General features: G+C 27.4%; 2 protein-coding genes across 6 annotated transcripts in view; both read left to right on the top strand.

The window, feature by feature from the left end:
* The first annotated feature begins 6,405 nt into the window (after positions 1–6,405).
* Positions 6,406–6,738, top strand: LOC136086935 (uncharacterized). Its single transcript, XM_065809435.1, has one exon. The coding sequence runs from the start codon at positions 6,406–6,408 to the stop codon at positions 6,736–6,738; it is 333 nt and encodes a 110-aa protein (XP_065665507.1).
* Positions 6,739–10,230: 3,492 nt separating this feature from the next.
* Positions 10,231–16,718, top strand: part of LOC100205593 (5'-AMP-activated protein kinase subunit gamma-1-like) — a 41,084-nt gene continuing 34,596 nt past the window's right edge. Inside the window, exons 1-3 of one of the 5 annotated variants that reach the window (XM_065810507.1) lie at positions 10,231–10,367; positions 16,030–16,284; positions 16,464–16,515. In XM_065810507.1, the coding sequence (XP_065666579.1) occupies positions 16,102–16,284; positions 16,464–16,515 (235 nt within the window). In that variant the 5' untranslated portion in view covers positions 10,231–10,367; positions 16,030–16,101. Of the gene's footprint in view, positions 10,368–14,990; positions 15,365–15,575; positions 15,614–16,029; positions 16,285–16,463; positions 16,516–16,718 lie in introns of those variants that run through there. The other 4 variants (XM_065810508.1, XM_065810505.1, XM_065810504.1 and 1 more) reach the window with 4 other exon arrangements.

Raw genomic sequence — 16,718 nt, 5'->3', positions numbered from 1 at the left:
CATATATATATATAGAGGCGATTTTACGTGTTACAGCCCTATCCCCTCCCCCTCTTCCCCCGAAAAAAAGGATTTTCAAGTTATAGTCGGTTTTTTCATAAATTCAGTCAGGTATTTGACACTATTCAGTTGGTTAAGTTTTCGTTTTACTTTTTAAGGTTCCCCCCTCTCATTATATTCGTAGAATTGCCTCTGTATGTGTGCGTATATATATATATATATATATATATATATATATATATATATATATATATTATATATATATATATATATATATGATTTATTTAAGTTTTGTTATAAATTAGGCTTTAAAGGCGGTCTTATAGAATGATGTGGACGATTAGTATTAACTAGTAAGTTTTGAGTATTGGTGACGTTAGGATATGGAGTTATGAATGGTGCAATATTGGAACTTATAATTGTTTTATTTGGAGAAGATAAATCATTAATAGAAGATGGAAAATGGCAATCAGTTGGTGATATCAGGTTATTTTCATCAGTTTCAAAGTTATTGCTAGTATTTGTAATAGTAATAGTAATAATAGTAGTATATTTAAATAAGTCCTCGTAGATAAAATGACAAATAATTAAAAAACAAACAAACAAAACCAACAAATTATACAAAAATTTATGGTTTGTGAAATATAAACTTTAAGTAAAAATAAAAGCAATTGTTATTCATAGCAAGTAAGTTGATATCAAAATTGGGAAAAGGGGAAAAAAGATTGCTTTCATTCAATTAAAGTTTACATCTATGACAAATAGTATCTAAAAAGCCAATATTTGTAGCTGCTAAAGCACGAATTAATTAATAAACGTGCAGCTAATCTTCAGTAAAGGATGTACTGTTTGCAGCTGGAGAAAAAAAATACTTGTCAATTCTATTCTTAAATGCATTAACTGACGGAACCTTTTTGCATGCTGACGTCAAGTTATTCCAATTATTGACAATACGATTTGTAAAAAAATTGTGACGAGCATTATTATATGTGAAATCACGCATTAGGAAGATGATCTGCGAATTGGTGGATTATGCCAATTGATACTTTCAAAACCGTTTTCTAGCTGAAAAACGGTTTTGAGAGTATCAAAAGTCTCCTGTGAGTTTCCAAAGTAATAAAATTGAGCCGACGACATCTTTCAGCGTAAGGTAATTCTATTAAATCATGAGGCACTTTTGTTGCTTTGTGCTGAATTTTTTTGATTTCTTTGATGTCACCTTTTAAGTAAGGACACCATACTGGAATAGCGAATTCCAGGTGCGGCCTAACATACGTAGAGTATAATTTACTCCAAACTTTCATATCTCTTGATCTAAATGTTTTTTTTAATAGGCCAAGTATCATATTCGCTTTACGTGTTGCAACCTGTATGTGTTGATTCCATTTTAGATCATTAGATATGAAGATACCCAGGTCCCTCTCAATATCCGTTGCCACAAGAGTAAGTGATGTATTTCCATTATTCATTACATATTCATGATTACTATTTCTATAACCAAGGTGCATAACTTTACATTTTGGAACATTTAACTCCATCAGCCATTCCATTGACCATTCTGTGACAATATTTAAATCATTTTGGAGGATCAGGCGATCAGCATCGTGAAACTCAGGTCTTATTTCTTGTAACAGTTTAGTGTCGTCAGCATAGATTTTATGAACTGATTTTAACTTATCCGTTAGTCGTTTTTATAAATGATAAATATTGTTGAACCAAGTACAGACCCTTGAGAAACTCCGCTAAGAACATCGGTCCAGTCGCTAGAGTGTTCACCTAAAACAGTTCGCTGTTTTCTACTAATCAAAAATGACTCAATCCATTTTAGAACATTGCCATTAATCCCATATGCTTTCAATTTATGAAGTAGTCTACGGTGAGAAACTTTATCAAACGCTTTCGCGAAGTCCAAAAATGCAATATCGACAAAATTTCTTTTACTTAACGCCTTCGTGATGTAGTCGACACTCTCCAATAAGTTAGACGTGCATCCTTTTTTGGACATAAATCCATGTTGATCATGTGAGATGCAGCTCGTTTTTTCAAGATATTTAGTTATTTGTTCCCTGATAATCTTTTCCATTACTTTGTAACTGTCTTCTTTGGGTGAAACTGATGTCTTAAAAGTGTTGGGTGGTTGTATTATTTCTTTAATGTGGGGAGTGGCACATGGTGCAGAATGTCGTGTTGATACTGTGTTATACTTTCGTGTTGATACTGTGTTAATTCTGCCATTCATGTAGTTTATACATGCATAGTGGGGTGATATAGTTTCAAGCTGAGTGACTGCTTCTACCTGTGGGTCTCCTTCCAATTGGAGGTGATTTTTTTGTAGGACAGTACTACCTGTTTCTAATAGAAAGTCAGGTAGATCAACACCAGTGGTAGTTGAGCGTTTGAAACCCATTAGTCAGTTGTGTGAACTAGAATTTGTTGAAATGCATAGTAGTGATCTAATAGAGCTGCAACGGGTGTAGCAGTTCCCAGTAGTTAGTTTTTTCTAGTTCAAAACTTCGTAAAGCTTAGTTTATTGTTTTCATAATTTTGGAGTTTAGTCTTTCACATTGCCCGTTCCCTTGTGATCGATATGGTATTGCTTGTGTCTTGCTGACATCGGTAGCTATAAGAAAGTTTTTTAGTTTTCTTTCTTCAAACTGAGTATTACAATTGGAGTGAATGCATGCAAGAGTGTCAAAAAAAAAAATTATTTCCAAAAGATGTAAATGAAGATCTGGAACAATCATCAATTATAACTAAAAAGTATTTTTTCCCTGTTGTTGAGGGAAGAGGGACAACAAAATTCATTGCGAGTCTTTCCCATGGTCTAGTAGAGGAGATAGTTGACCAGATGGGGGTTGAAAAAACTTTGGTTTGAGCTCACAAAAGCTATTACCTGTCTTTAAAGATGCAGTGGTTAGTTGGTCTTTTAGTTGTTTAATGACAGAGATAGCTTCATCTGAAAGTGGGATATTTTTGCTTATTGAGTCACGAGAATATGTCAGAATGGTAATTAGATTGGTGCTGTTAGGGATCCATTTAGCATAGTATGCAAAGAATCCTATCAAGCTGTTTAACTATTTAATTTATTTAGTTAGTTGTTTAATAGGATATTGTTGTAAGGCCTTGAACCTTTCGGGATCTGGTTTCAACATTCTGTTTTCTATTCGCTGTCCAAGAAAATAGAGTGAAGTTAGAGAACATACACTTTTCATTGTTCATTTTCATTCCAAAATCTTTTGCTACAATTTTAAATGCTGTGAGGTTTTTTTTTTTCTTGATTAGATCCACATATAATAATGTCATCTAGATAAGGGTAAGCTTTTTGTAGTTTGTATTTTGAGACAAAATCATCCATAACACGCTGAAAGATGGCTACTACATTTGTGCATCCGGAAATTTTTAAATTCATACAATTTTCTATTAGCTTTAAAGGCGGTCAATGAATAATCTTTCTTTTATAGTGAGATTTGGTAGTAGGCGTTTTTTAGGTCTGTTTTACAGAATATACTATTTATAGAATATCCTTATATAGTAGGCCATCTATTTTAGGATAAGAGTAATAATGCAAAAGAGTAGGTATGTTTATGGTGTTGGAGAAGTTGGTTATTAGATGAGGTTTTTTTGATAGGTTTGTAACAAAGCATTGGGCCCTCCAGGGGCTTTGACTGATTTGAATAGCATCATCATTTCGTTAGCATTTTAGCATCATTATTTGAATAGCATCATTATCTTCGAAACATTCTACTTAGTATATGACGCGAACTTTCCAGTATGTGAAAAATTTATATAATCTTTAATAGTCCTTGGATTACAAAAGGCTTTTTGTAATCCAAGGACTATTTTTTTATTTTACAAGAACTTTTGCTTTACTTTCGAAAAAAAATTTTCGAAAATAAAGCAAAAGTTGTATATAAAATATTTAAAGACTAAATCTTTTGCAAATGAAAAAATATATATAAATTATGAAAACTTATTTGAAAAAATTCGTAAAAATTTAAAAAAATAAATATTATACTTATCTGATCAATAAGTTTAAATACAACTTAACGCGCACCCGGAAAATAATAAAAGAAATAACAGGAAAATCAAAAAATCACGACGAGCTCGATAGAGCCTTTAAATCTCTAAAAAAAATAAAGCTATTGGTGCTGATGAAGTAAGTGGTAACGTAGTTGTAGTTTGTTATGAAAGTCTCAAAGATATTCTTTATTAAGTATTTAATGCATGTATAAAACAAGGAGCTTTCCCGGATTAATTGAAAATTGCGAAAGTTATACCAATTTTCAAACAAAGCGATAAAACAAATATTAATAACTATCGCCCATTTTTGGTTCTTTCAACTTTTTCAAAATTATTGGAAAGAATAATATATAATAGAATATCTAAATATTTTGACCAAAATAATATACTATAAACCAAACAATTTTGCTTTAAAAAGAATATTTCAACTAAGCACGCAATTATTCAATTTGTTAGGGAAATCTCAGAATCTTTCGAAAAAAAAACAATATACCCAAGAAGTCTTTATTGACCTTTCAAAGGCTTTCAATACCGTTGACCATAAAATATTGCCTAAAAAGCTCGAATACGATGGAATCAATAACAATATGCTAAAAAGGTTTCATAGTTACTTATCAAATAGAAAGCAATTTGTTACCTCTAATGATGGCCTTCAAAGTGACTATATTGATATAACCTTGGTGTTCCACAAGGCTCTTTTCTAGATCCACTTATGTTTTTAATTTATATTAATGATTTAAGTAAAGCAGTTAATCTTCGGAGTATTATGTTTGCTGATGATACGAATTTATTCTTATGAAATAGTAATATTAATGAGCTGTTTTCTGATATGAATAAAGAACTTAAATGTGTATCTGAGTGATTTAAATGTAACAAATTGACCCTAAACCTTGATAAAACAAAATACATTCTGCTTCACCCAATATCTAAAAAACGTTTTTTACCAACAACCATTCCAAAATTCTTATTGGCAAACTAGAAATAAAAAAGGAAACTTTTACTAGTTTTCTTAGCATTTATCTTGACGAAAAGGTTACATGGAAACCACATTTGTACTAAAGTTTCTAAAAATATTGGAGTCCTCTATAAGTCAAGGAATTATTTAAACAAAACCATTTTAATCCAACTCTATTACTCATTTATACATAGTTATATTAACTATGCAAATACTGCTTGGGGAAGTGCATGCAAAAGTAAGTTGCGTACTTTTATCATCGTTAGAAACATGCAACACGCTTAGTTTGTTTTGAAAATCGATTTTAATTAATATTTATGAAGCGAATGTATATAAAATATTATATTTTATGCTTCGATGTAAATTCAATCTGTCATTACACATTTTAAAAGATTTTATTATCTTAAAAACAAAAAATAAGTATACACTACGAAATGATAACTCACTCTATGAACCCTTTTGTCGAACAAAATTCAATCAGTTCTGTATAGCTTATCGTGCACCTAATCTCTGGAAAAAAATCGTTTTACCTAATTTTGATTTATCAATTACCTTCCCAGTCTTTAAAAAGAAATTGAAAGAACTCATTTTTTTTAATGACAATATTTTGAAATACTTTTAAAAATAAGAAATTTATATAAAAACGCTCTTTTGTTTCTGTATTTTGTCATTTTTTTTTGTTATTATTTAATAATGGCTTAAGTTATATTTTATTGTAACGTTTATGGTTCTGGCGACAAGATCATTGGATTTTTATCAGATACCAAGTTTTTATTTAAACTAGTCTATTTCTTTTTTGATATTTTTTGATATTTTATTTTTATTCTTATTGATGTGGTGATTATACTCTTTTTTTCTATTGGATTTTCTATATTTATTAAGAGTATAGAAAATCCAATATTTGTAAATGTAAAACTTATTAAAAAAAAAGGAAAGTTTATATATACAAAATGTATGTATCTGTGTATATATATGTATGTGTGTAAGTGTGTGTATTTATATATGTACAGCGGTGGCCAAAAATTAAAGACCACTCATTTTTTAGTTGGTTTCTTAATCTTTAAATTAAAATTAAGAAGATTCTAATTGACATATTAAATTTTTTTTTTTAATATCTTGTTAATTAAAACAAACGGATTAAAGTGGTATAATTTTTTTAATCTAATTCTAATTAAATAGCGTTTAACTTATTAAAAAACTGATGAGTACTTATAAATCTTCTTTAATTAAATTGGAAAAAATTTAACGACAACAAATCTTTAATTTGCACTTATTAAAATTTGCACTTATTAAAATAATAATCCATTTTTTTTTAACAGTCTTAATTGCTTATTACGTTGGCTATAAAATAAAATGTCGAAACCTGAGTTTCGATATCAAATAAACATTTATTTTTTGAATTGCAATAAGGATATAAAAATATTGCAAAAATGCGCGCAAAGATCGAAGAAAAAGACAGATACGCGGCTCTTGTATTAAAAGAAGAAGGCTATAGCATTAGACAAATAGCAGAAAAGCTCGGAAGGTCTCACTCTTGCATTATTAACATAATTCAGCGATACAAAGAGACCCGGTCAATTAATGATCGTCATAGGACTGGACGCAATAAAATTTTAAATGACCGTGATGTTCGCTTGTTAGTGAGATTAATGAAAGAAAAAAGACAAGCATCATCTACAGACTTGTCTACGAAATGGACACAGTCAAATCGTGTGAAAGCAAGCCCTAGAACTGTGCGAAGGGTCCTCCACAATTTAAATTAGTTATGGCGTGCTGCTGCAAAAAAACCACGCTTAAATAAAAAACAAAAATTTGCCAGGAAAGAGTGGTGCAAACTACATAAAAATTTTTCAACAGATCAGTGGAGCCGCTTTGGTCTTTAGTGATGAAATGAACGTTGAGGTAGACAACAGAAAAGGTCGCGTAATGTTGCGTAGACTTCCAAGCGAACGGTTTGATGAATCATGCATTTTGAAACGAACAAAACAAGGCAGTGGTTCAATAGGCATTTGGGCCTGTATGAGTGCCTGTGGAGTTGGCTTTTTTCATTTATTCGATGGTAGACTCAACAAAGAAAGGTACATCGAAATTTTGGAAAACTCGCTTATTCCTAGCATTGATTTATGGCAGTTGCAAGATGGATTTATTTTCCAGCAAGATAATGCTCCGTGTCATAAAACGTATGTTGTTAGCGATTGGTTCAATTCTAATAAAATTCAAGTGCTTCCATGGCCTTGAATCCAATAGAGAATTTATGGTCGTGGCTTGATCACAAGCTTGGTAAAGAACAACTTTACAATTTGGAAGATTTGAAATCTTCCAAATTGTAAGTTTCAAATCTCTCATCATTTGAAAAATGTGCTTGATGAAGTAATCAAAACTTTAATGAATTCAAATCCAGAACGAGTACAAGAGTGCTTGAAAAAAATGGAGGAACAACACGTTTCTAAATTATTTTTTTATTGCTTTTTGAAATATTTTTGAAACTGGTCTTAAAATTTTGTCCAATTTTTTTTGCCATTTATTTTTTTTACTAGTCAGTTTTTTAATTTTTTAACATTATTTTGTAAAAAAATTATAAATTCTTTTATAATAAATATAAAATACAATAAAAATTCTTTCTAAAAATGTTTTTCTTTTTTTGATACCTTTTTCCAAAATAAAATTATACTAAGGTTAAAAATACATTTTGAAAAAAAAAAGAGTAGTCTTTAATTTTTGGCCACCGCTGTATGTGTTTACATACAAATAAAAATAAATTAAAAAAAAATTATCAGACCGGAACACATTGGTCAAAACAGCAATTTTATCTACGCCTTTATTGATTGTCAAGAATTTGAGATGATTTAAAAGAAGAAAAATAAAGTGTTATTTTATTAAAAGTGAAGAACAAGCTTTGCGATAATTTAAAAGGAGAATTAGAATATTTATTTTTTGAAAAACTGAAGATTTGGATGTTCAGCAACTAAAAATAATTGAGAATTTTTGAATAAAATTATAACCGAATATAAAAACTCGAAGTACAAATTTCTGTAAGTAAAAACACTCAATTTCGGTAAGTTAACATTTTCACCACTAACAAGTTATAAAGATAAAAATGTAAACTAAAAAAAAAAAAATTTAAGAGCCGAATAATTTCACTATTAATAAAGTCCGTATTCAGATTATGTTGTCGTGAAGATGTTGTAATTGAGTGTGTTGATTCCAGGAAATTCGATGTGTTGATTCCAGGAATAAGTTCATATGGTTAACATTTTATGAAAGATAGGGCTAGGCAGATTTAGATTGGTTCACGTTTTGTGCTGAGTGTTTATTTAAAATGTTTATACCGATGATAAGAGGTAACACTAGTTGTTTAACTACAAAAGGAGTGGTCTTTTTATAAGGGTACTTGGCCAATTATTTGTGCAGGTGGATTATCTGCAATCAAATTAATTTCCTGATATTTGTTTTAAAGTTAAGTTTGTTCTCAGAAATAAAATTTAGATAAATGAATGATAGGTCCGAGCCTGTGTAGATAAGGACTTGCATTGGTATTTCATTAATTATTGCTTTTATAAAGCCTGATTTTTGATTCATAGAGGCTAAAATTGTGGCTGTATGTGGGACGTTATTTTAGTTGATGTCATTCTTGCACTCGTAGTTTGTTGCTGCATCCGTTATAGATGTTTTATTCGGATGTTTTAGTTTTATGCTGTTATTTTGAATAAGTTTAATACTTTGGCTGACAGCTGCCCAGTTTCATTTTTTTTCACAGGTATTACACGTTAAGTTTCGGACATTGCATTGAAACTTATCATGTCGTTGACCTCCACACCAAATACAAAAGTGTTTTTCAAAAATTTTAGAGTCTTCGTTTTCTAGCTCCATAGTTGTTGCTGTTAGTAAAAGTTTTTCTAGCGAGTCACTAAATTAAACTTAGGCTTACAAAACTTTGTGCATTCTTGTAAGCCTTGTGGGAAAGAAAACAATCATTTTTATTTATATACAATATTTTTGTTTTGCAAAGCAATTACTTCATTAAATGGTTTTCATGCATCAAATAAACACCAACGAAAATTTCAGTATTCTGCTCATAAACATGCCTGATTTAAAGTAACACTCAAAAAAATGCTTACACTCGCCTGATTTTTAAACATACATAAACCTGAGCCTTATATATTTATAAACGTATAACTCTCTAATAAAAAAAAAATGTCACATGCCAATTTAAGTCATCTTCGGTCAATTAAAAAGTTTAGTTTTGTGGCTAACATTGTTTGTCCTCTCAGAATAGACGCAAATAAAGGAAAAAGAGGAAGATATACACTTATACAAGAAAGGCACATTTCGCTTGTTTTTGCATGTTCTAGCTTATCAATTTTAAAAGTTGCCACAATTATTTATAAATGTTACAACTTCATAAAAAAAAAATAGAAAACTATTATGATATTAAAACCTCAAAGAATTTAAGAGTAGAAGCAAATATATACATTTAAAATTCATATTTAATTGCAGTTTTTTTGAAAAAACAAACTGTAACTAAAAATATGGCCGCCCACTGTATATATATATATATATATATATATATATATATATATATATATATATATATATATATATATATATGTATATATATATATATATATATATATATATATATATATATATATATATACATATACATATATATATATATATATATATATATATATATATATATATATATATATATATATATAAATATATATATATATATATGTATATATATATATATAGATAGATATATATACATACATACATACATACATACATACATACATACATACATACATACATACATACATACATACATACATACATATATATATATATATATATATATATATATATATATATATATATATATATATATATATATATATATGTAAACTTGCATTAACTAGTAAATTGGGTATCAATTTACAGAAGCATTTTCATGAAAAGTTTGACGTGTAGAACTTTTTGTAGTTAAATATAAAATTACAAGTGACTTGAATATTTTAATTAAGTATTTTAGGAATCAGCAACTACTGAGACTGCTTTTTCTTTACACCGTAAAGACAATGCAATCGCATTTAATATAGCTTATCTTTTGTTCAAACTTTTTTCTAAAGAAATCTGACCATCTGCAAGGTTTACTAAATTGACCAGGCCATCTGCTAAACTTAACAAATGGTTTAGTTAAAAATTTATTAGGCATTAAAATTTTATTCAAATTAAAAAAAAAAGTTCATGGTAGATTTTAGAAGCTGAGAAAAAGAAAGAGAATTTTTTGAATATTGGCAATTTTATTTATGCTTTTTTTACACGATTAATTCTCTAAATTTCTATTTCTATTGTATAATATTTACATAAACAACAAAAATACTGGGTAAGTAAATATATGTTAGTTGTATGTTTATAATAACAACAAAATAACTATGTTGAAAAAAAAAATAATTTAATAACATTTAAGAGCAACGTTAATGAGGATTCGGAAGGGGAGGGTTGAAAGTTGTTACTGATAATATCTCAGTATATGTCTTTTCACTGTAACTTTACATACTATTTTATAGATCTAATTGTACATCTTATAAAAATACCATTACGCACTTTATTTTATAAATTTGCATTTGAAATATTGAATTTCGCTTTTATGGAATGCAAAATGATAATACTTGCAAAATAGGACCAATTAGTTTTGAAGCACTTTCAGTTATTGGAAAATTCGCATTTTTATATGATTAGTTTGATAAGGTCCTGATTTTTGGTTAACAAGGTCCTGATTTTTTGAATAATAAGATCCTGATTTTTGATTAAGTTCTCTTAAATCTAAAATTGTTTACCAAATTCCTGAAATGATAAAGACTATTTATCATTTCAGGAATTTGGTTCCTGAAATGATAAATATTTTTACAAAATATTTTATATTTTGTAAAAAAGTTTTACAAAATATAAAATATTTTGTAAAACTTTTTTGCAAAATATTTTATATTTGTTGATTTTGAAAACAATTTCGACGTAAAATTTATTTTAACTACTTTAGGCAAAAAACAAATTAAAAAATGCGACTTTTATTTATTTTTAGAGTTTTGGCTTAGAACCAAGAGGTCCGAGGCTCGACACCGGACCTAGCCCAATTAGCGACATAGGTAAGAAAGGACGTCCGTAGAGTCCGTAAGGACTTATGGGAGCACCTTAATAACCACACCATAAAAATTTTAACCTTAATAACCACAACCACACCACAATAATTAATAACCTTAACAACCACAACCACAAAAATTTTAGGGCTTTTTGTGCGTATGTGTGGTTATTAAGGTGCTCCCATATGTCCTTACGGATTTATCTTAAGGACCATAAGTCCTTACGTTAAAGTCCGTAAGGACTTATGGTCCTTAAGATAAGTCCGTAAGGGACTTATGGGAGCACCTTAATAACCGCATACATATACAAAAATTTTTTTGTATATGTATGCGGTATATTAGGCTTTTTTTTTTAGAGTCGACTTTTGGCTCAACTTAAAAAAATAGTTTAACTACCTACATGTAACAAAGATATAAATTTTTTATATGCTTTTAATTTTTTTTAACTGGAAATATAAGATATATTAAAAATTATGCCTAAAAGCTCCCACAAAGAAGGTCAAGTAAAAAAAAAAAGAAGCTGATTTTACGCAAAACCTTCAATGGGGTTATTAGGCAAAGTTTTAAAAACGCTTTACACGCTTAGAATTATAATTTATAAATGGTAAATATTTGTTTAAATCCCATATAAAAATTAATTAGTTAATTTAAGTTAACTTCAGAAAAGTTAACTTTAAATATTCATAAAAGTTAGACTTTATCGACTCTAATACTGCACTTTTTCTACTCATTTTACTTTGACGTTTCCGTACAAAGTCCTACATATTACCGTTTTTTTAAGAAGTACTTTAAATCTTAACACAGGTGACATAAAAAATAAGTTGGTTGCCAGTTCTTAATCACATCTATAATGCTTATGCGCCAAAAGCGGGATTTAATTTGGAGATTTTTTGACTTACGCTCGACCAAACGTTGCGTTCATACCACTGCGCTACAACTACTCAAGGCTTAAAGATATGTATTGGCCGGAGACTAAGGTATTGCGATCATGTGGAAAATAAATAGACACATGAGGGGGACCAAAACTCTATAGTCTGCATCTGTAGCACCTGCCTGTTTATGGCCTTGATTTGACTTAAATTGAAAAATGAAAATAGTGAATATTAAACACGTTGAGAATTGTTCATTCATTTTTTTAATTTATTTTACATATTTATAGAAACTGTCATTAAATACAGTGGCGGCGTTAGGGTCGGGCCTGGTTGGGCGATGGCCCAGGGCGCCGAATATAAAGGGGCGAAACTAATTGGTTATTTTACCCTTTGCCTTTTTTTTGGATCGGGTTAAATTGAGCTAGGGGCGCCGTAGAAATCTCGCCCAGGGCGCTGGTAGTGCTAAAACCGGCACTGATTAAATACTGTATAGGTTTATAGGCAATAAATTACACTTGTGTAAAAATTATTACATATACATTCATACTTGTATAACTATACTTATATAAAACAAAAATATTTTAAACGATATAGTTTGCTTGACAAACAAAACAAAACACTATAAAATTCAAATCATATTTTGAAATCAAAAACAGTAAAACAATTTAAAAAATCCTATTTTAAACATTCTCAATGTTATCATTTTAATTAAAATTTAAAATAAAACAAAACAACAGAGAATATATAATGAAAAATATTAATAATGCAATCTAAAAATGCTTTTACAATAAAATAACATTCCTTTTACCATCTCAACAACATCCCAACAATGGAAACACTCATACTTGATTTTTTCTGTTCTAATAGACCACATCAAATATGTTTTATATAAGAGAGGTATATTATTAGTTCTGAAAACTTCTCTTTCACATCAAAAATTTTCTTCAGTGTCAACTTTAGCTATGTTATGATAACTAAACCTTTCAACAGTTTGGATTATTTAGAACGATATTAAATTTTTAAATTTTTTTATACAACTCTAATTTTTATTTCATATTTAAAAAATAGTTCTTTTCTCTCTCTCAATTTCAAATTAAAAAACAAATCTTTGTTTATTAGGACTAGTCGTTTATTAAAAAGCATGTTTAGTTTTGAAAAGATGATTAAGTTTACTACATGTTTATAAAAACCTAATGGTTTGAGTATTTTGGTTTTTCTTGGTATTATCAATTAGCCTTAGTCTTTTTATCCAACCAGTCAAGTGTTTTGTTTTTATATTACATAGTATAGTTTGCATAATTTAGAAAGGATGCAGCACATACTCGAGGTATGTTGAGCCTTAACTATGTAGAATTAACACTATGACAGTTAATAACTATATTTATTGATAAAACTAAAAACCTTTATTGATACTGTTTTTAAAGAAGTTAATGTTTTTTTTTTCTATTACTCCTCAAGGAAGCTAATTGTAAAAATGTAAAGACTGAAAATAATAATTAAAAATTTTGAGACCATTCATTAGTATTGAACACAAAAATGTTATATGCTATTGACAAAGATAAAAAAAGTTTTCAACATAGAATAACTATTGATATGATTTCACGAATTCTATTAATTAAGAGGATTTACAAATAGCATTTAAATAATTGTTAAGACATTTATATCTGTTTCAGAAACTAAGTCTCTTAGTAAAATAATATAGATAAAATTGGCAAGCCTAACCAAAATACTAACTTGATATTTCTCATTTAGATTTAGAACTTAAAGTGAATTTATAAATATGTTTATATTTAAGATAAAAAACTTTAATAAGGAAAGTTTTGTAGGTTTCCTTGTATGCCATTTAAAAAATAGTTAAAGTATCAATGAAAAAGTAACACCCAACTTAAGAAGTGATAGCTCAATCATAAAGATTATAGTGACATATATATATATATATATATATATATATATATATATATATATATATATATATATATATATATATATATATATATACATATATATATATATATATACATATACATATATATATATATATATATATATATATATATATATATATATACATATATATATATATATACATATACATATATATATATATATATATATATATATATATATATATACATATATATATATATATATATATATGTATATATATATATATGTATATATATATATATATATATATACATATATATATATATACATATATATATATATATATATATATATATATATATACATATATATATATATATATATATCATATATATATATATATGTATATATATATATATATATATATATATATATATATATATATATATATATATATATATATATATATATATATATATATATATATATATATATATATATATATATATATATATATATATATATATATATATATATATATATATATATATATATATATAGGAGGTAAGAACAAATAATCCTTACAAAAAGTAGCAATCTTTGCACCTTTTAGTTTATTTATGTTTTGAATGATACAAGAACATCTTTGTTAAATTTTTCCTGAAGTGAGAGACTTTAAACAAGTGACTAGTTTAAGAGTTATTTATGTGCTTGACATTCAGAGTTTACTTTTAACAATGATTGATACAAAAAAAAAAAAAAATTAATCAAAACACTAAATCAGCTATTTTTCCAAGAGATAAAATGTCAATCTACTCTAACAAATATTCTTATCAGATAATTCAAAAGATGATTAGTTAAGGTAAAAACACAGTTATTTAAGATGTACTGCATTTGTTTGTATGATGTGACTTTATCATAGAAACTATGGCCTAATTTTAATGTAAATATTCTGTAAACCTACTATCTTGTTATAAGAAATGTACTAAAAAATTTTTTCGCTACAACAAGTACCTAAGTGTACAAATGTTTATGAAATTAGGCTTTCCTCCTCTAGATAAATATTGATACGTGTGCAATAAACAGAATTATAAATTGAGTAAGCTTGTCTTAACTATCAGCAAGTTGTATCACATTTATTTATTGCTCACATTATCCGTATAGTTTTTTATTTACGGGCTATATTTAATTTTCAAGAAGCGTCTAAGCTAAACAACGTGTGTCAACATAGCGTAATAAAGAATTTTTCTTCTTGGGTTTATCGTGAGTTGAACTCTTTCCTGGGGTTATCGGTTAAATTTTTACTTTTTATTTTTACTTTATTAGAAAATCATTTGAAATCAATTAAGGTGACGATGATTTTGCAGTCAAAATGAACCGTCACTCCACTGATAACGTACGCATTTTTTTTTTAATATGTAAAATATGTTTCTATGGAGCAAACATGTAAATTGCTTCCCGATGAAACATTTCACATGTTCAAGGTACTAACTAGTGTTTCACCACTATATTGATTACCTAATGCTATTTGTAAAAAATAAAATTTTTTCACAATTTTGCCATAATAGGTCTTTTATACTCATAAATACTACCTGTTCAATTCGTACCCTTTTATTCAATGTATTTTTCATTTTTTGTTGCTGAGACAATAACATGTCTAATTTACTCCATACTAATATAAATTAAGGATAAAAATTACCTCCCCAAACCACTTACGGAAACACGGGGATAAGGTTTATGCAAAAATAACTTTTTGTATTTTTAGCTTTATTATTGAAATTCAATAATAAATTTTAATTTTATTTAAAAAAATGATGTTAATGACCGTAAAAGTTGAACTTTATTTGAGAGTGAATTTTCGAATATTTATGAATATTTAAATTATTAAATGTTTATTTTTGTAAAATTAATTTAAATATTATTACCTCTTTAAATCTAATTCATTTTTTTATCCATTAAAATTGGCCATAAATTAAATTATGTAAATAGTTTCCTAGTTTCACATAATTTTGTAAACATATACTACTGCATATTCAGTTTTAGTAATACTTGGAAGTTCATAATTATAAGAAAAAGGTCAATGTTTTAATAAAAATAATTATGTTTTAAAATATAAGTGTCATTTTTTCATTAACTTTAACTTTTATAGATTATCAATGAAAGTGCAATTTTGGACAATATTGAGCAGCTGCTTCATCAGGCAAGCACAGATGATATAGAAATGTATAATATTTCAAGTACTGGAAGTTTACCTGTTTCAATTCAATACAGTTCTAATTCTGCTCCTCCTTTGGAAGTATATAACTTGTCTAAATCTCCAAGGAGCAAATACTTAAAAAACCGAGCACTTTCTGATAATACAAGTGATGATGGAAAGTATGGTTTACAATCAAAAAATTCTACGGTATTTTGTTAGTTTTTGTCACATTTAAAAATGTAATATAATTTAAAATATATTCAGTTTATATTATATTTAAGGTATATATGAAATGATATTCTTTGATAAATTTTTACTTAAAAGTTTATGTGTTTATAATTTTTTAAATATATTTTTTCAAGTTTAAAGTACCTCTTTTCTTATAGCTATCATGCAACGAAGTATTTGAAATTGAATGCACTGACGAGGGTGCTGTAGGTAATAGAATCTTTTTAATTGATGTTAAACTAAACACTTTTATAATACATTACATAAAAACTTTTATAAAGTAGTTATTTACATAAAAATGTTCAATATTTTCAATAAATAATAAAAATAATAAATGTATAAAATAGTAAATGTATGATGATGATGAGGATTATAATGATAATAATAATATTAATAGTAATAATACCTCAAGT

This window comes from Hydra vulgaris, chromosome 11, assembly GCF_038396675.1.
Source record: "Hydra vulgaris chromosome 11, alternate assembly HydraT2T_AEP".
NCBI classification, from domain to species: Eukaryota; Metazoa; Cnidaria; class Hydrozoa; order Anthoathecata; family Hydridae; genus Hydra; species Hydra vulgaris.
This window is presented reverse-complemented; position numbering and strand designations above follow the sequence as displayed.

Excerpts from the sequence above, each read along its gene's own strand:
- LOC136086935 (XM_065809435.1), top strand. The coding sequence starts at position 6,406 with ATGCGCGCAAAGATCGAAGAAAAAGACAGATACGCGGCTCTTGTATTA.